This window comes from Procambarus clarkii, unplaced genomic scaffold, assembly GCF_040958095.1.
Source record: "Procambarus clarkii isolate CNS0578487 unplaced genomic scaffold, FALCON_Pclarkii_2.0 HiC_scaffold_112, whole genome shotgun sequence".
Classification (NCBI taxonomy): domain Eukaryota; kingdom Metazoa; phylum Arthropoda; class Malacostraca; order Decapoda; family Cambaridae; genus Procambarus; species Procambarus clarkii.
In genome coordinates, this window is record NW_027189145.1 from 2,450,381 (window position 1) to 2,468,005 (window position 17,625).

At 43.5% G+C, this 17,625-nt stretch overlaps 2 protein-coding genes across 2 annotated transcripts; one reads left to right on the top strand and one right to left on the bottom strand.

Moving 5' to 3' along the window:
- Positions 1-1,936: 1,936 nt before the first annotated feature.
- LOC138360473 (tigger transposable element-derived protein 1-like) lies at positions 1,937-3,325 on the top strand. Its single transcript, XM_069320261.1, has one exon. The coding sequence runs from the start codon at positions 1,937-1,939 to the stop codon at positions 3,323-3,325; it is 1,389 nt and encodes a 462-aa protein (XP_069176362.1).
- A 9,625-nt stretch (positions 3,326-12,950) lies between these two features.
- LOC138360474 (tigger transposable element-derived protein 7-like) lies at positions 12,951-16,937 on the bottom strand. The gene is made up of 3 exons (XM_069320262.1): positions 16,788-16,937; positions 15,290-16,648; positions 12,951-12,986 (listed from the first exon to the last, which is right to left on the bottom strand). The coding sequence occupies exons 1-3, from the start codon at positions 16,935-16,937 to the stop codon at positions 12,951-12,953; spliced, it is 1,545 nt and encodes a 514-aa protein (XP_069176363.1).
- Positions 16,938-17,625: the final 688 nt, after the last annotated feature.

The window sequence follows — 17,625 nt, forward strand, 5'->3', positions numbered from 1 at the left end:
AGTGTTCATTCCGTGACTTTGTTGGATATACAGTGGTACCTTGCATAACGATCGCCCCACAAGGCGAATATTTTGGGTAACGACTGGCCCGATCGGCGAGAAATCGTCCCATATGACGAACGCTCGTTTGTGTAACGTTGTTGGAAATTTCCAACACTGAATACAACACGGGTGTATTCTCATTAATTATTACTAATTCTACTAATCATTGTAGTGATAAAATTAACCCAACGTAGAGTTCACATGTACTAATAATTACATCTGTACAATAAGGCTAGAATTCTTACGTCACCCGACGCCAGTATTGTGTCAGATTCCATTGTAATAAACACATTTATATCCAGTGTGTCTGAGAATTGAATTTGAGTCTCTATAAACAACGGTGTTCTGTGTGATAATTAATTACAGATAAACTGATCCCCAACTAAAGCCAAATAGAACGTTTATAGTTATAACTGTTATCTAGTAATAAATTTAACGTCACGCGTGAATGCCCTGGAGAGACTTTAATTCATCTCCATTGTTCGTTTACTATCATAAAACGGGCAAATAATAATATTTAACTCCTCTAAATAATAAACCCGTCCAAACCCGAGCATTTCAATCACAACTGCGAGAAATGATAATATCCGTAATAAATAATTTGAGTAACAAATGCGGGACGCGGAGCGGGGCGGAGGAGACGCCAGTACACGAGGCAACGCACTCACGACGAGACGCCATTACCCAGCCACCAGGGTAGACGCCATCAAGAACTCCAGAAGAAAGTCGCCACTGTGAGGTGTGAAGAACCTTTGCAGACATTAACTTTGCTGGTGTCAGTGTCACTTTACATAACAAGTTGAATTGTCAAGAGATTTAATTTGACATTCAGCTAGAACCTGTTAAATTTGGTTCTATGTAATACCACGTGACCGGCCAGTGAAGCGCGTCAGTATCTAGGATAGGCTGGACCGGAACCTAGGACGCGAACTTCGGCAAGCCTTAACTTACACAGTGCCCTTATTAGCTAAGTACCTTTATCCTTATTTGATGCATCATATAGGGGGTGGGTTTATAGCTGGGTAGCTTGTCGTGACGCCGTGCGACAACAAAAACTACAGGTCATTATTTAATCTTATTATTAATCTCACTTTCTTGAACATAGATATCTAGTAGCTTAATCTGTTGCTACTGAATACAATTTGATTTACAGCGTGTGTGAAGAATTCTCCGAGCTGTCATTTCCCATGTTAATCAACTCCCAGTGTTCCATGACGAGTCCAGGAGAATCAGAGGATGAGTCGTAACTAACTTCTTGGAAATCATCTTCAAGCTAAGACTCCTTTCGTATTCCTTGATTTCTATTATCTGTATTCCTTTACATGCAGAACTCTGTTCATTGGATTGACATGTGTTTATTATAACTATTAATGCTTATGTTCGTGATTTATGTTCTCATTGATGATAAAGATAATGATTCTATAAATGTTCATAGGATTAGATTATTATACATTGGACTGGTGAACGAACCACACTAGTTCCTGGACGTATTGAGTTCCAGTAATAACCCCCCAATATAGGTGTTTGAGGCTTTGATTCTTTTAATTATACAGCCCATTAATTATTTCAGTGATCATATTCTCTAGTATTTTATCCATAGTTACTGGTTCATCTAGGAATTTTCTAATGATCATATTTTCTTAGTTTCCCTCTTTACTATAAAAGCGGGTGGTCCTTCATAATTGATTTTCATTACATTAATATTTAAATAAATAGAGTCAAGCCCCAAATGTCCCACAAACGTCAACACCACATGGTGGGGTCACGCCGCCACTGTCGACAGTGTTGTATTGGTGTCACACATGACCAGTATCCATCTGTATCGCTCCACACACAATTCTGATATTCGTGTTGTTTTTGTTTGTGGTTTTGTGACTACAATTCTGAACGCACGATGTCGTCCAAGAAGCAGCCTGCGAAAGCAGGAGTTTGCAAGGGGAAGAAAGAGGCAATCACTGTGGAAGTGAAGAAAGAGATCATAGCAAAGCACGAGCGTGGTATTCGTGTGGTTGATCTTGCCAGGGAGTATGGCAGGGCTCCCTCAACAATATCCACCATACTGAAGGGCAAGGATAAATATAAGACGCTTGACGGGGCCAAAGGAGTTAGCAAGCTCACCAGCAAACGTCCAAAACTCCTGGAAGATGTGGAACGGCTACTGCTGGTGTGGATGAATGAACGACAATTGCATGGCGATTGTGTCTCTGAAGCTATCGTTTGCGCTAAGGCTAGGATGCTGTATGTGGACCTTGTCAGGAAGATACCAGGTGCGTCGTCTCAAGATGAGGTATTTAGGGCAAGCCGTGGCTGGTTTGAGAACTTTAAGAAAAGGAGTGGTATACACAGTGTTGTGCGACATGGGGAGGCTGCCAGCTCTGATAAAGGTGCTGCTGAGGCTTTTGTGCCAGAGTTCCAGAAATTTGTTGATCAGGAGCAGTTTCTGCCACAACAAGTTTTCAATTGTGACGAGACCGGCCTTTTTTGGAAAAAACTGACGAAGAGGACCTACATCACGCAAGAGGAACAATCATTGCCTGGCCACAAACCGATGAAGGATCGCCTTACTCTCGTGCTCTGCGCCAATGCAAGTGGCGATTGCAAGGTCAAGCCGCTGCTCGTCTATCACTCAGAAAATCCACGTGTGTTCAAAGCGTTTAAGGTTCACAAGACACGGCTGAATGTGATGTGGAGGTCGAACAAGAGGTCCTGGGTCACGCAGATCTTCTTTAGTGAGTGGGTAAATGACGTTTTCGGCACCACAGTGAGAAATTATCTCGTCGACAAGCAGTTACCACTCAAGGCCTTGCTTGTGCTCGATAATGCACCTGCGCATCCTCGCCAACTGCAAGATGATCTGTTCCCTGAAAATCAGTTTATCACCATCAAGTTTCTTCCTCCAAACACCACGCCACTCCTCCAACCCATGGATCAGCAGGTCATTGCTAATTTTAAGAAGCTCTATATGAAGGCCTTGTTGGAGAGATGTGTTCATGTGATTGACACCACAGAGCTGACCCTCAGACAATTCTGGAAGGAGCAGTTCAATATCATGGGGGCCTTGCGTTTGATAGATAAGGCCTGGGAAGGGGTGTCACAGAGAACCCTACACTCTGCATGGCGAAACCTGTGGCCTGAGGGTGTCCCTGAGCGAGACTTCGAAGGTTTCGGTCCTGCACCTGCATCTGCATCCGCACCTGTGGATGACCCGGAGGCTCTTTTAGTGGATGATATTGTCGCTCTGGGACACACACTGGGTCTGGAGGTGGATGCCGCTGATGTGTAGGAGTTGGTGGAGGAGCACAGTGATGAACTGACCACCGAGGAACTCCTGGAACTGCAGAAAGAGCTGGTGCAACAGGAGGTACAGGAGCTCTCATCGGGGGAGGAGGAGGTCTGCGAGGATGCTATCCCATCTAGTGAGATCAGGGACGTGCTGGGCATGTTCGAAAAGGTGACAGCATTTGCGGAAAAGCATCACCCTGATAAGGCGGTGACAACACGGTGCGTGAACCTGTTTAATGACAATGTGCTGTCTCGATTTAGGGACATCCTCAAACGGAGACAAGTGACAAGTGCAAGTGACACGCGATATGGTCAGTGGACAGGGTGGGAAGAGACGTGCTAGTGATATTGAACCACAACCCGGTCCTAGTGGGGTTAAATTCCCAAAGAGAGCGAGCCCGCCTGACCCAGAGGTGGTGTCACCCTCCTCCCCATAAGCCCTCTCCTCCCTCCCTCCCGATCAGCTCCCTCAAGCCAGCGACGACTCTTCATAAGGTAAAGTGAATATACACATGGAAACAGTCAAACAAACATTTATTTAACATGTACAGTATAATATTACCAGTGTATAATGTCATATTGTTGTTTTAGGGGGTGGAACGGATTATTTGTATTTACATTGTTTTGGGTGGGGAAAATGTTTTGCATGACGCCGGTTTCACATGACGACGGCGGCGTTGGAACAGATTAAATTCGTTATGCGAGGTACCACTGTATCTGCACAATCAAGGAACTTCCGTGCACCATGTCGGCTCCAAATGCACGCATTGTGTCAGTGAAAGCATCAACAAGTGGGATACATAAAAGAAAGAGGTCAGTGATGACATTTGAGAAGAAAGTTAAAATAATTAAGAAGGTGGGGAACGGTGTCCCGAGAAGTGTCGTGTGCGTTGAATATGGCATTAGCAAAAGTACTGTTTTTTATCTTCTTCAGGCTAAACCTATAATTTTTTACTTTCTCTAAAAGTGAAAGTTGTAAGGCAATACGAAATAGAAAGGTAGTAAGTAAAGCAAAGGTGGAGAGTGTTGATAATGCAGTGTGGGAGTGGTACAGAGGTGTGAGGTGACAAAGAAGCCAGTGGCAGATGATGTCACAAACAAATGTCAATTAAAGAGTCTTTTGCAATGGCTTCCAAGAAAGCTCGCATTGCATCACCTGCACCTGACTCATCACATGTTGACCCAGTCAACCCAACACCAGTCAAAGTCAACCCAGTGAGGAGAGAGGCAGAAAGAAATTTTGAAAAAGGGATTGCAGACAAATGTAAAACAGAACCAGGTCTATTCTATAAATTCATAAACAACAAATTGCAGGTAAAGGATAATATTCAGAGGTTGAAAATGGGAAATAGATTCACAGAAGATGAAAAGGAAATGTGTGAAACACTAAACGAAAAGTTCCAAAGTGTGTTTGTACAAAATGAAATCTTTAGGGAACCAGATACAATAAGAATTCCAGAGAACAACATAGAGCACATAGTGGTGTCTAGAGACAAAGTGGAAAAAATGCTCAAGGAGCTCGGTAAGAACAAAGCAGCTGGCCCAGATGGCGTTTCACCATGGGTTCTGAGAGAATGTGCATCTGAGCTCAGCATTCCACTTCACCTGATCTTTCAGGCATCCCTGAGTACAGGAATCGTAGCAGACGTGTGGAAACAGGCTAACATAGTTCCAATCTACAAAAGTGGCAGCAGGGAAGACCCCCTCAATTATAGACCTGTATCATTGACAAGTGTAATAGTGAAAGTATTGGAAAAACTAATCAAAACTAAATGGGTAGAACACCTAGAGAGAAATGATATAATATCAGACAGACAGTATGGTTTTCGATCTGGAAGATCCTGTGTATCGAATTTACTCAGTTTCTATGATCGAGCCACAGAGATATTACAGGAAAGAGATGGTTGGGTTGACTGCATCTATCTGGACCTAAAAAAGGCTTTCGACAGAGTTCCACATAAGAGGTTGTTCTGGAACTGGAAAATATTGGAGGGGTGACAGGAAAGCTTCTATCATGGATGAAAAATTTTTTGACTGATAGAAAAATGAGGGCAGTAATCAGAGGCAATGTATCGGAATGGAGAAATGTCACAAGTGGAGTACCACAGGGTTCAGTTCTTGCTCCAGTGATGTTTATTGTGTACATAAATGATCTACCAGTTGGTATACAGAATTATATGAACATGTTTGCTGATGATGCTAAGATAATAGGAAGGATAAGAAATTTAGATGATTGTCATGCCCTTCAAGAAGACCTGGACAAAATAAGTAGATGGAGCACCACTTGGCAAATGGAATTTAATGTTAATAAATGTCATGTTATGGAATGTGGAATAGGAGAACATAGACCCCACACAACCTATATATTATGTGAGAAATCTTTAAAGAATTCTGATAAAGAAAGAGATCTAGGGGTGGTTCTAGATAGAAAACTATCACCTGAGGACCACATAAAGAATATTGTGCAAGGAGCCTATGCTATGCTTTCTAACTTCAGAATTGCATTTAAATACATGGATGGCAATATACTAAAGAAATTGTTCATGACTTTTGTTAGGCCAAAGCTAGAATATGCAGCTGTTGTGTGGTGCCCATATCTTAACACTTTGGTGCACCCCGCTCGCCACCCCTCAACTGTGCGATATGGGACCCAGGGTGTCACAGGAGTGCGCGTAAATTCTGAAAAGTGTATACTCTCTTCAACTTTGTCACCTTAATTCTCGTCCTACGAGATTAAATTTGGTATCATTGTGTTCGCAATAGAATTCTCTACAGCACTAAATGCATATAAACTCCAAAAGCCTGGCTAATTACCCGCAGCAAACAGAGAAAGTGCGAACGATTTACCCAGGAGCGCGCAAACGCGATAAAATGTTTTCACTATTTTCACTCTGGTCACCTCAATTTTTATCCTAAGTCTTTCATTTTGGTCTCAATGTGTTCGCAATAGAATTCTCTAGAGGAACATTAGCATATAAAATAAAAAACCTGGTCACGCTCCAACCGCCGACGAGTTGAAGACGGGCCACAAGTTAGCCGCGAGTGAGTGCTCAGCCGCCTTCCAGCTACACTCCCAATTCCCGCCCTTTTCAAGCCTTTCTTTCGCAATTTTCTTCCTGGAAGGGCCTTGTTCATGATCACTATCCATCGTGGAGTAAGCGTAGATAGTTTCTAAAGCCGCAGTAAGAAATATAGCCACAGAAAATAGCCGAAATGTTCACACGTTAGAGATGCGAGGGGAGGCGACATTGGTCACAACAGTGGAGCGAAAACAATGGGCCCACGGCATGTGCCAAGCTGCCTGAGGGCCACGAGGCTCAACAAAGAAAATGGGAAGACATTGGCGCGCATTTTAAAACCAGTCCCAAAAAAATCGGATAAAAACCTGATTTTTGGTGATTATTTAAAGTGGATGGCGCAATGCTGCGTCATCCCCGGAATTACCGCCAGTAAACGGATGACGCAATGCTGCGTCATGCCCGGGCAAAAGTGTTAAGAAGCACATCAACAAACTGGAAAAGGTGCAAAGACATGCTACTAAGTGGCTCCCAGAACTGAAGGGTAAGAGCTACGAGGAGAGGTTAGAAGCATTAAACATGCCAAAACTAGAAGACAGACAAAAAAGAGGTGATATGATCACTACATACAAAATAGTAACAGGAATTGATAAAATCGACAGGGAAGATTTCCTGAGACCTGGCACTTCAAGAACAAGAGGTCATAGATTTAAACTAGCTAAACACAGATGCCGAAGAAATATAAGAAAATTCACCTTCGCAAATAGAGTGGTAGACGGTTGGAACAAGTTAAGTGAGAAGGTGGTGGAGGCCAAGACCGTCAGTAGTTTCAAAGCGTTATATGACATAGAGTGCTGGGAAGACGGGACACCACGAGCGTAGCTCTCATCCTGTAACTACACTTAGGTAATTACACTTAGGTAATTACCACCAACATCCACCACTACCTCTTCCATGTAAATAACTATGCTACATCAACATCAATCAACATAAGCAGATCAGGACTTCACTTATTGGCGAGTACAAACAAAATATGGTCGCATTTATGCTATGAACCTGTCGATTTTCCCCCTAGAGTTTATTTTAAAAATCAATAATTTTTTTTTTTACATTTCTAATTTATTTTTTCCCTCCATTTCTCGTTTACGAACTTACATAATAACCAACGGGTCTCGTCCCCAAGGGGTTCGGAAACCAAGTGGTGCTCTGTATATATAAATATATCACACTACACACTATTGAATAATATTACTGCAAAAAATTTTGAAAAAATCAGAGACATTGAAGTAATTAGGTAATAATATCTTTGTGGCAACTCCCACTTGACAACTCAGGCAGAGCAGACCTCCTCTGGTGCCTGCTATGTCAATGCCTCTTTTTTTTTTTTTTTGCCAGACTTCCCCGCGCTATTTTGACCAAAATATGCCCCTTGTGATTTTATTTTTTTTCCCATGATCAGGGAACACAAATAAACACATTTGTAAGACAAAGTATTTTTTTTTTTTTTTGTGCCTGTGGGTGTTGAAGGCCAAATAGTCTAGAGCAGCTTAGAGGTTAAAAGTCTAGTGACTACACGAACCCCGTGTAGCCACGAGACTTTTAACCTCTAACCTGCTCTGGGCTATTTGGCCTTCAAAACCCACAGGCGCAAAAAAAAAAAAAAGTCTTACAAAAGTGTTTATTTGTGTTCTCCAATCATGGGAAAAATAATACAGTATCCACTCAATTTAACAGCCTATATGGGGCTGAGCCCAAGTCGTTATTTACGGAGCTCCGTTATTTCCGACGTTAAGTCGGGTCGGTTAATTTTTCAAGTAACATTCAGGTAGGATATATTTTACACTGTATAACTAAAATTAAATAAAGTTCATTGTGTAATTGCATTCCAATTTAGTGCACGGCCGACGATTAAGCCAGTTGCTGGCTGCTGCATGGATGATGTGTGAACACGCTCTGATCAAGTCCAGATGGGTGGGAAAAAATTGATTCATTCCTTTGTATTGAAAAATATTTCATGTATCAATCAGTGAGTTAATATTGTCTTGATAAAATTTTAGAGATGTGTTTTGATTTACCCTGAACAGTGCAGGTAATGTATTTTTAATGTTACGACACAGGCTGTGGCGGCCATGCCATAACAATGGCGATCGAGCCTTGTCACTGAGAGCTAGCCAAGACGAAATATTTTGAGCTCACCTTTTCTCTGCTGACGATAGAATATACATTTGCAGACTAATATGTAGCTTTTGTTGAAAAAAAACAATTAATATCTTGTAATACTATAATAAAATTGGTAAATTGACTTACTTTTAATGAAGCTGAAGATTACGAAGCTGTGAAGATTACGTCATCCTCTGCAGCGCTTGTTTTATATTGTTTATATTGTATACAGGGTACATACTGTATGTACAGTACACTTATTTTCAGGCACTCACTTCACACAACAGCTAGCCTTACTACTAATTCACATGAGTTCTAATTCTACTTCAATATTGACAATTATGTTGAATGTTAAACTCTGCTGCTGCTCGTGCATGAGAATATCCTTTATCAAGTTTCTTAATTAACTCCAGCTTCTGTGCAACCGTCAGGCGCTTCCTTTGGGTAACTTTTGGCATTTTGTAAATTAAAAAGATCACAATTACAGTACAGTAATATCCTTCACAATTGAAGCTAGCCGCGCGAGTTCACGGTAAACAATGGGAACACATGGCCCGGCGGAGTACATACTAGGTCCGTGGGAAAAAAATACCTAGTGCCTATACATACTATAAAAGGTATTTAATAAGAAAACAAAGACTTTTGCTTAATAAAAACTGTTTCAAAATATTTTATTAATAATAATTTACAATTTTCTTCATTAAAGTGAATCATTTTAAAAGAAAATTAAGATGTAATATATGACTCTGGACGATCCAGGTCGGTGGCGGCCTGGTCGCCATGTGAGGGGACGCTGATGCCACAACAAACCCAATACCGACTGTCGGTAATATCGACCGCAGACCGGTATAGCAGGCTCCAGATACTGGGCTCCCAAACCGGTCGTTAATACCGGCAGATCGGTATAAAAGAGGCCGTTAAATTGAGTGGATACTGTAAAAAATCCTAAGTGGCATATTTTAGCCGAAATAGCGTGGGGAAGTCTGGCAAAAAAGAGGCGCTGACATAGCTGGCACCAGAGGAGGTCTTCTCTGCCCGAGCTGTCAAGCGGGAGTTGCCACATAAATATTATTACCTAATTACTTCAATGTCATCAGCTTGCTTGATACCTGCTTGATGGGGTTCTAGGAGTTCTACTCCCCAAGCCTGGCGACTTGTCAGAGTTTGGTCCACAAGGCTGTTGCTTGGAGCAGCCCGCAGGCCCACATACCCACCACAGCCCAGTTGGTCCGGCATGTTTTTTAGAAAACAATTGAGGATGTCCACGGTTGTTCCGGCAATATTTCTTATAGTCGCTGGGAGGACGTTGAACAACCGTGGACCCGTGGACCTCTGATGTTTATAGTGTTCTCTGATTGTGCCTATGGCACATCTGCTTTTCACTGGTTCTATTCTGCATTTTCTTCCATATTGTTCACTCCAGTATGTTGTTATTTTACTGTGTAGATTTGGGACCTGGCCCTCCAGTATTTTCCATGTGTATATTATTTGGTATCTCTCTCGTCTCCTTTCTAGTCATTTGGAGAACTTTGAGACTATCCCAATAATTTAGGTGCTTTATCATGTCTATGCGTGCCGTATATGTTCTCTGTATTCCCCCTATTTCTCTGTATTCTCAGCTTCCTCAGGACTCTTGTAAACAGATGCCATTTATAAAAAAAAATATAGTGGGCAACATTCCCGGGTGTAAGAGCCTCAGTACCGAGCCACCATGGCTGGTACATGTTGCTGGTGCACGCAGCAGGAGCTAACAGCACTGCTGGTGCACACAGCACGGGCTAACAGCACTGCTGGTGCATGCAGCACGAGCTGACAGCACTGCTGGTGCACGCAGCACGAGCTGACAGCACTGCTGGTGCATGCAGCACGAGCTGACAGCACTGCTGGTGCACGCAGCACGAGCTGACAGCACTGCTGGTGCACGCAGCACGAGCTAACAGCACTGATGGTGCACGCAGCACGAGCTAACAGCACTGCTGGTGCACGCAGCACGAGCTAACAGCACTGCTGGTGCACGCAGCACGAGCTAACAGCACTGCTGGTGCACGCAGCACGAGCTAACAGCACTGCTGGTGCACGCAGCACGAGCTAACAGCACTGCTGGTGCACGCAGCACGAGCTAACAGCACTGCTGGTGCACGCAGCACGAGCTAACAGCACTGCTGGTGCACGCAGCACGAGCTAACAGCACTGCTGGTGCACGCAGCACGAGCTAACAGCACTGATGGTGCACGCAGCACGAGCTAACAGCACTGCTGGTGCACGCAGCACGAGCTAACAGCACTGATGGTGCACGCAGCACGAGCTAACAGCACTGCTGGTGCACGCAGCACGAGCTAACAGCACTGCTGGTGCACGCAGCACGAGCTAACAGCACTGCAGGTGCATGCAGCACGAGCTGACAGCACTGCTGGTGCACGCAGCACGAGCTGACAGCACTGCTGGTGCACGCAGCAGGAGCTAACAGCACTGCTGGTGCACGCAGCATGAGCTAACAGCACTGCAGGTGCATGCAGCACGAGCTGACAGCACTGCTGGTGCACGCAGCACGAGCTAACAGCACTGCTGGTGCACGCAGCACGAGCTAACAGCACTGCTGGTGCACGCAGCACGGGCTAACAGCACTGCTGGTGCACGCAGCAGGAGCTAACAGCACTGCTGGTGCACGCAGCAGGAGCTAACAGCACTGCTGGTGCATGCAGCAGGAGCTAACAGCACTGCTGGTGCACGCAGCACGAGCTAACACCACTGCTGGTGCACGCAGAACGAGCTAACAGCACTGCTGGTGCATGCAGCACGAGCTAACAGCACTGCTGGTGCATGCAGCATGAGCTAACAGCACTGCTGGTGCACGCAACACGAGCTAACAGCACTGCTGGTGCACGCAACACGAGCTAACAGCACTGCTGGTGCACGCAGCATGAGCTAACAGCACTGCTGTTCAGCGTGTGACTACAGCATCGCCTAAAAATGTCAAACTATATATGTAACTGGTATTATTTAGCAATGATAGTATTACAGAAGACCCCTGACTGTGATAAAATTGACCAGGATTCTGATAATAGCAGGACTGTTGTGATAATTAGCACTGTGTACAGTATGGTGGGAGCAGTAATGCTGAGGGAGGTCGCATCTGCTGACTTTGTATTCACCTAGTTGTGCTGTGGGGGTTGAACTCTGCTCTTTTGGCCCGCCTCTCAACTGTCAATCAACTGTTACTACTACTACAATTTTAATTTTTTATTTTTCACACCACACATACACACACACCCCAGGAAGCAGCCCGTGACAGCTGACTAACTATTTACTGCTAGGTAACAGGAACATAGGGTGAAAGAAACTCTGCCCATCGTTTCTCACCGGCGCCCGGGATCGAACCCGGGACCATAGGATCACATGTCCAGCGTGCTGTCCGCTTGGACAGCACGCTCCAAGCGGACCTGTGGCCACCTGTTATTGTCTGCACTCACCATACCAGCTTAGTGGTTCACTATGGGGAACACAAATGTAGATACTTATATACTGTATAACAAATGTATATAGTGAAATAACAGCAAAAGGAGTATGTTGGGAGGAGCCATTTTGGTGACAGGTGTCTCTTGACAAGCAATTTTGTTGTGGCCACTGTTGTTTGGGCAGCATACCAGCTTAATTGTACAGTTATGGTGAACAAAATATGTAGATACTTATATATAATGTGTGTTTATAATGTGAAAACAGCACAAATGTTATTGTGGGAGTAGGAATGCTGGCGAGTGAGGGAGGGAGCATCAGCTGATTGTGTGGCGATCTCAATTATTGTCTTGACTCATCATACTAGCTTAGTTGTACAGTTGGATCACACATTTTATTATATAAATATATCACACTACACATTATTGAGTAATAGTATTGCCAAAAACTGAGAACAAATCAGAGACATTGAAATAAATAGGTAATAATATCTTTGTGGCAACTCCTGCCTGACAGCTTGGGCGGAGCAGACCTCCTCCGACACTTGCTCTGTCAACGCCTCATTTTTGTCAGACTTCCACACCCTCTTGAAGCCAAAATATGCCACCTATAATTTTTTTTATTATTTTTCCCGTGATCAGGGAACACAAATGAATACTTTTATAAGATGAAAAAAAGATATGTATTTTTGTATTTCTTGTGCCTGGGCATGTTGCAGGCTATAACTGCAAGAGCAGCCCTGGGGTTAACCCATAAGCTGCGCAACACATCAATAGCTGTGGTGAGTAACTGTCATGGAACTGTGCACCACAGCTATTCGTGTGTTGGAGTACCACGCAAGATTTAAAAGTCCCACGGCTATATGGGGTTCACATCAGCTTCCTCAGGGCTCTTGTGAACAGATGCCATTAAAAAAAAAATCATGGTCAACATTCCCAGGTGTGAGAGCCTCAGTACTGACTGAGCAACCAAGGCTAGTGCACGTAGCATAAGCTATCAACACTGCTGTTCAGCTTGTGACCACTGCATCTCCTAAAAATGTCAAAATATACATGTGCCTGCTATTATTTAGCGATGATAGTATTACAAAAGACCCCCCCCGTGATAAAAATGTCCAGGATTCTGATAATAGCAGGAATGTTGTGATAATTAGCGCTGTGCATAGTATGGTGGGAAGAGTAATGCTGAGGGAGGGATTTCCCCCCCTCCCCGACCCCCGAAAGAACGATAAGGCCAACATTTAAAGATGAGAAAAAGCCGCTTGCAGAAACTGCTGAAACGCAGACTTTTCAAATAGCAAGGACAAAATGGCAATAAAAACCTAAGAACCAGGGCCCAGGTAGAGGCCAACAAGGAAACGAGCACCACGCACCAAAACGCGAAGCGAAAAACTGTGACACCGCAACCCACAGGAGCGGCACCACCAGCCCCCGCAGGGCAGAACGATGCACATGTCGCAGAGGAAGAAATGAGGAGAACTATGTAGAACATGTACTGCACTAAAACATAAATGTACTGTCCTGAAAGGGAACACAAAGAAAAGGCCCAAAGAAAATTAACTGTAGGGCAGGAGTGGATGATCGGAAAACTATATCTACCTGCAAACACTGCAACGCAGAAGCTGGTAGTGACAGACAAGGATAAGAGGAAGAACTCAGACCTATAATGGAACACTGGGCCCGTTCAACAACAGGGAAGTGAACATGAACACAGCCCAACTTAGCACGAGCATGAGAAAAGCCAACATGCACCTTCCAAGATACACAACAATGTGTAGTATAGAGGTACTGTAGTAATACATAAAAATGCAAAGAAAAGACCTTAACCCTCAAACCGCTAGGGGTCCAAATGGAATTAACACCCACAGGCGCAACAACAAAAAATTCCAAAAAATTCTTTCAACTTATAGAAGTGTTAATTTTTGTTCCCTGATCACGGAAAAAATAACAAAAAAATCGTAGGTGGCATATTTTAGCCACAATAGGGTAGGGAAGTGTGGCAAAAAAGGGGCGTTGACAGAGCCTTCGCCAGACGAGGTCTACTCTGCTCGAGCTGTCAGGCGGCAGTTGCCACAAATATTTTACAGTGTCTTCACTTGAACGAACTATATGGGGCGAGGCAGATTCGTTCCAGTGCGGAATTCGTTCCATCAATCCGGCCCCAAAAAAAACCCTCTGACCCCCCCCCCCCCCCCCCAAAAAAAAAAAAATTAACCCTAATTTATGTAATCTTTCTAAATCTAAAATCTAGTTTATAAATCTAGCAATAAATTGTTTCTGTGTTTTACTGTATTTACCTTAACAGTTGAGTTGTGTAGTGTAGATTTTTAGCCTCAATACCCTGAGAGTGCCAGATATGACATGAATATAAATTCATTAAGGAACAGTAACTTTTCTAACAAATGTACATTATACACTACAGTCTGTACATAAAGTACAAACCACTAGAATCACACTACAGTACTTAAGTAAACGTATACTGTACTGTATCACTTAAACTACACTTTTTACACTTTGTACATTTATGTCATTAGAACTGTGTTGTACAGCTCAATTGGCACTCCCAGGTAAGTTATGGCTAGTGCTGGGTGCTGGTCCAGTTGCCTGGGCATCCTCAGGTAAGTCCTTGCTGGTGCTAGGTGCTGGTCCAGTATCCTGGGCATCCTCAGGTGAGTCCATGCTAGTGCTAGGTGCTGGTCCAGTATCCTGGGCATCCTCAGGTGAGTCCATGCTAGTGCTAGGTGCTGGTACAGTATCCTGGGCATCGTCAGGTGAGTCCATGCTAGTGCTAGGTGCTGGTACAGTATCCTGGGCATCCTCAGGTGAGTCCATGCTAGTGCTAGGTGCTGGTACAGTATCCTGGGCATCCCCAGGTGAGTCCATGCTAGTGCTAGGTGCTGGTCCAGTATCCTGGGCATCCTCAGGTGAGTCCATGCTAGTGCTAGGTGCTGGTACAGTATCCTGGGCATCCTCAGGTGAGTCCATGCTAGTGCTAGGTGCTGGTACAGTATCCTGGGCATCCTCAGGTGAGTCCATGCTAGTGCTAGGTGCTGGTACAGTATCCTGGGCATCCCCAGGTGAGTCCATGCTAGTGCTAGGTGCTGGTCCAGTATCCTGGGCATCCTCAGGTGAGTCCATGCTAGTGCTAGGTGCTGGTACAGTATCCTGGGCATCGTCAGGTGAGTCCATGCTAGTGCTAGGTGCTGGTACAGTATCCTGGGCATCCTCAGGTGAGTCCTTGCTAGTGCTAGGTGCTGGTCCAGTTGCCTAGGCATCCTCAGGTGAGTCCTTGCTAGTGCTGGGTGCTGGTCCTGTAGGCCTACTGTTAATCTGTACCAAAAACTTTTGAATCTTAGTTTGTTTCTTCATTATGATCTTCTTCATTATAATATCTTTCAATCCCCTTAGGTGTAGATAATAATCTGCCACGTCTTCATCATCAGTTACAGCAACCATATCAAGCAGCTGATTAAGGTTTTGTAATGATGCAGCATATGGAATAGGTAACATGCTACAGGTATCTTCCTCCTCTTCCGCATCCTCATCACCATTACCAGTAACACACTGGATAATCTCATCATCAGTTAATTCACCATAACCTGGATCATCAGCATCATTATCTAACCACTCAGTCACATCAGAAAGTTGCAAATCTTCCTCGCCAGCATCTCTTAATGTCTCAAAAATCGCATTATCAAAGCCCTCAAAATCATAGTCATCTTCGTCTTTATTCTCACCAGGTACTGGACTCAGAATTTTATTCCATGCGTTCTTTAATGTGGTGACCTTCAACTCGTTCCATTGTTTGGCCCAGATGTAAATAGCGTCTTTAATTGAATATTTCTTGAAGTTTTCTAGTGTTCTACTAGCTCTTGTATCCTTATTAAGCCTCTCGTCTTCCTGAGAGAGCAGAACTTCCATTATTTCTACATTCATAGCTCTCTTATAAAGCCGTTTGAGAGCATAGATAACCCCCTGATCCATGGGCTGTATTAAAGATGTAGTATTTGGTGGTAAAGCCATACATGTTATTTTACCATCAGGCGATGTTAATTTAGCAATGGGGTGAGCTGGGGCATTATCAACCAACAGCATTGCCTTTACATCAGCAGGACGAATGCCACGCTCATTGATCTGATGCTTTCTTACTTCTTTACAAAAGTGATTCTGGAACCAGTCTTCAAAAATAATCTGTGTGAAGCAGGCATTTTTGGTGTTGTAGTAAACGACAGGTAATCTGTTCATGCAGTTTTTCAATGCTCTGGGGTTGGCAGATTTCCCAACAATTGCGCACTTTGTTCGGTGACTGCCATCTGCATTACCGCACAATAATGCTGAAATTCTTTCCTTGCTTACCTTGCGACCAGGAATACTCTCCTCAAGCCTAGAGGCCAAAGTGTTTCTTTGAAGGCATTTCCAGTTAAAGCCTGTTTCATCTGCATTGTACACTTGAAACCAGCTTAGATTATTAGATACCATGTGCTGAGAAAGTTTATATTTAAATGCATTAACACTTCCTACATCTGCACTTAAGGCTTCGCCACAAATTTTCTTGTTAATGATGCCATGCCTCTCTTTAAATCGACATACCCATCCAGTGCTAGCCTTGAAATTGTCAATGTTTAACTTTTCAGCAAGTCTTTCAGCTGCATTTCTAATAGAATCAACTGAAACAGCAATTCCTTTTGCACGATGCTGTGTAAACCATTTGAATACAGCAGTCCAAATCTGTGTATTTAGCAGGCTTCAATGTTTTCCTGTTGCCTATTGCATGAGTTTGACTTTGAGCAACGAATTTCCTAATATTATCCTTCTGCTTTTTTATATCACAAACTGTAGCTTTACCGATGTTGAATTCTTGGGCGAGACGGGTGACTGAGTATCCACGCTCTGCTTTCTCTATTAAATCAATTTTCTGATCAATTGACAAATATTTTCTCTTTCGTTTTAAATCTTGAACACCACGAATGCTGCTCTGAGACATCTTGACAGAGTATAAGAGTTCAAAAGATAAAAATTGTTCAAAATTATCCTTCACGCGCGAGCAACACGTTTTCACACTGGGAGGAGAGGAGACAAATGGTGCCAGCCACCTCACCAAGGCCTAACGTTTACACGACCTGTGCTTGTTTTATTGGCCTACTCAAAATTTAATCTAAATAGGCTTACAAATTGTTTTCAAATAATATTGTTTGTTGTTATAATTAATAAAATATTGTCTGTTTTGAAGTTTTATTAATTTTATACAGTACAGTACTGTATTACATAAAACCTAATGTATTACAATACAGTACGTAGGCTGTTAGAGGGAGGGAGGGAGAGATCCAGGAAACAAACCCCTTCTCCCCCCCCCCCCCAATGGCTCAAGGAGCGACCTGCCGGCCACACAAAGCCAACTGTTATCTACACCCCAATTTTATTAAAAATTAAGTGAAAAGGAAATGTGTTGAAACTGTTTAAAATATGTACTGTATATATCACAATTTTCACCATTATTATTGTGCCAATATGACATTTTTCTAATAAAAAGGCTATTCTCAGTGTAGATAATGCGATAATTATTATTAAATTGACTCTTGGCATCTGACGACGAGAGAGGAGAGGAGTAGTGGCTGGTCTCTGGTGGTCAGGTGCAGGTGGGGGGGGGGGGCTGGAGAGGAGCAAGGAGCCGC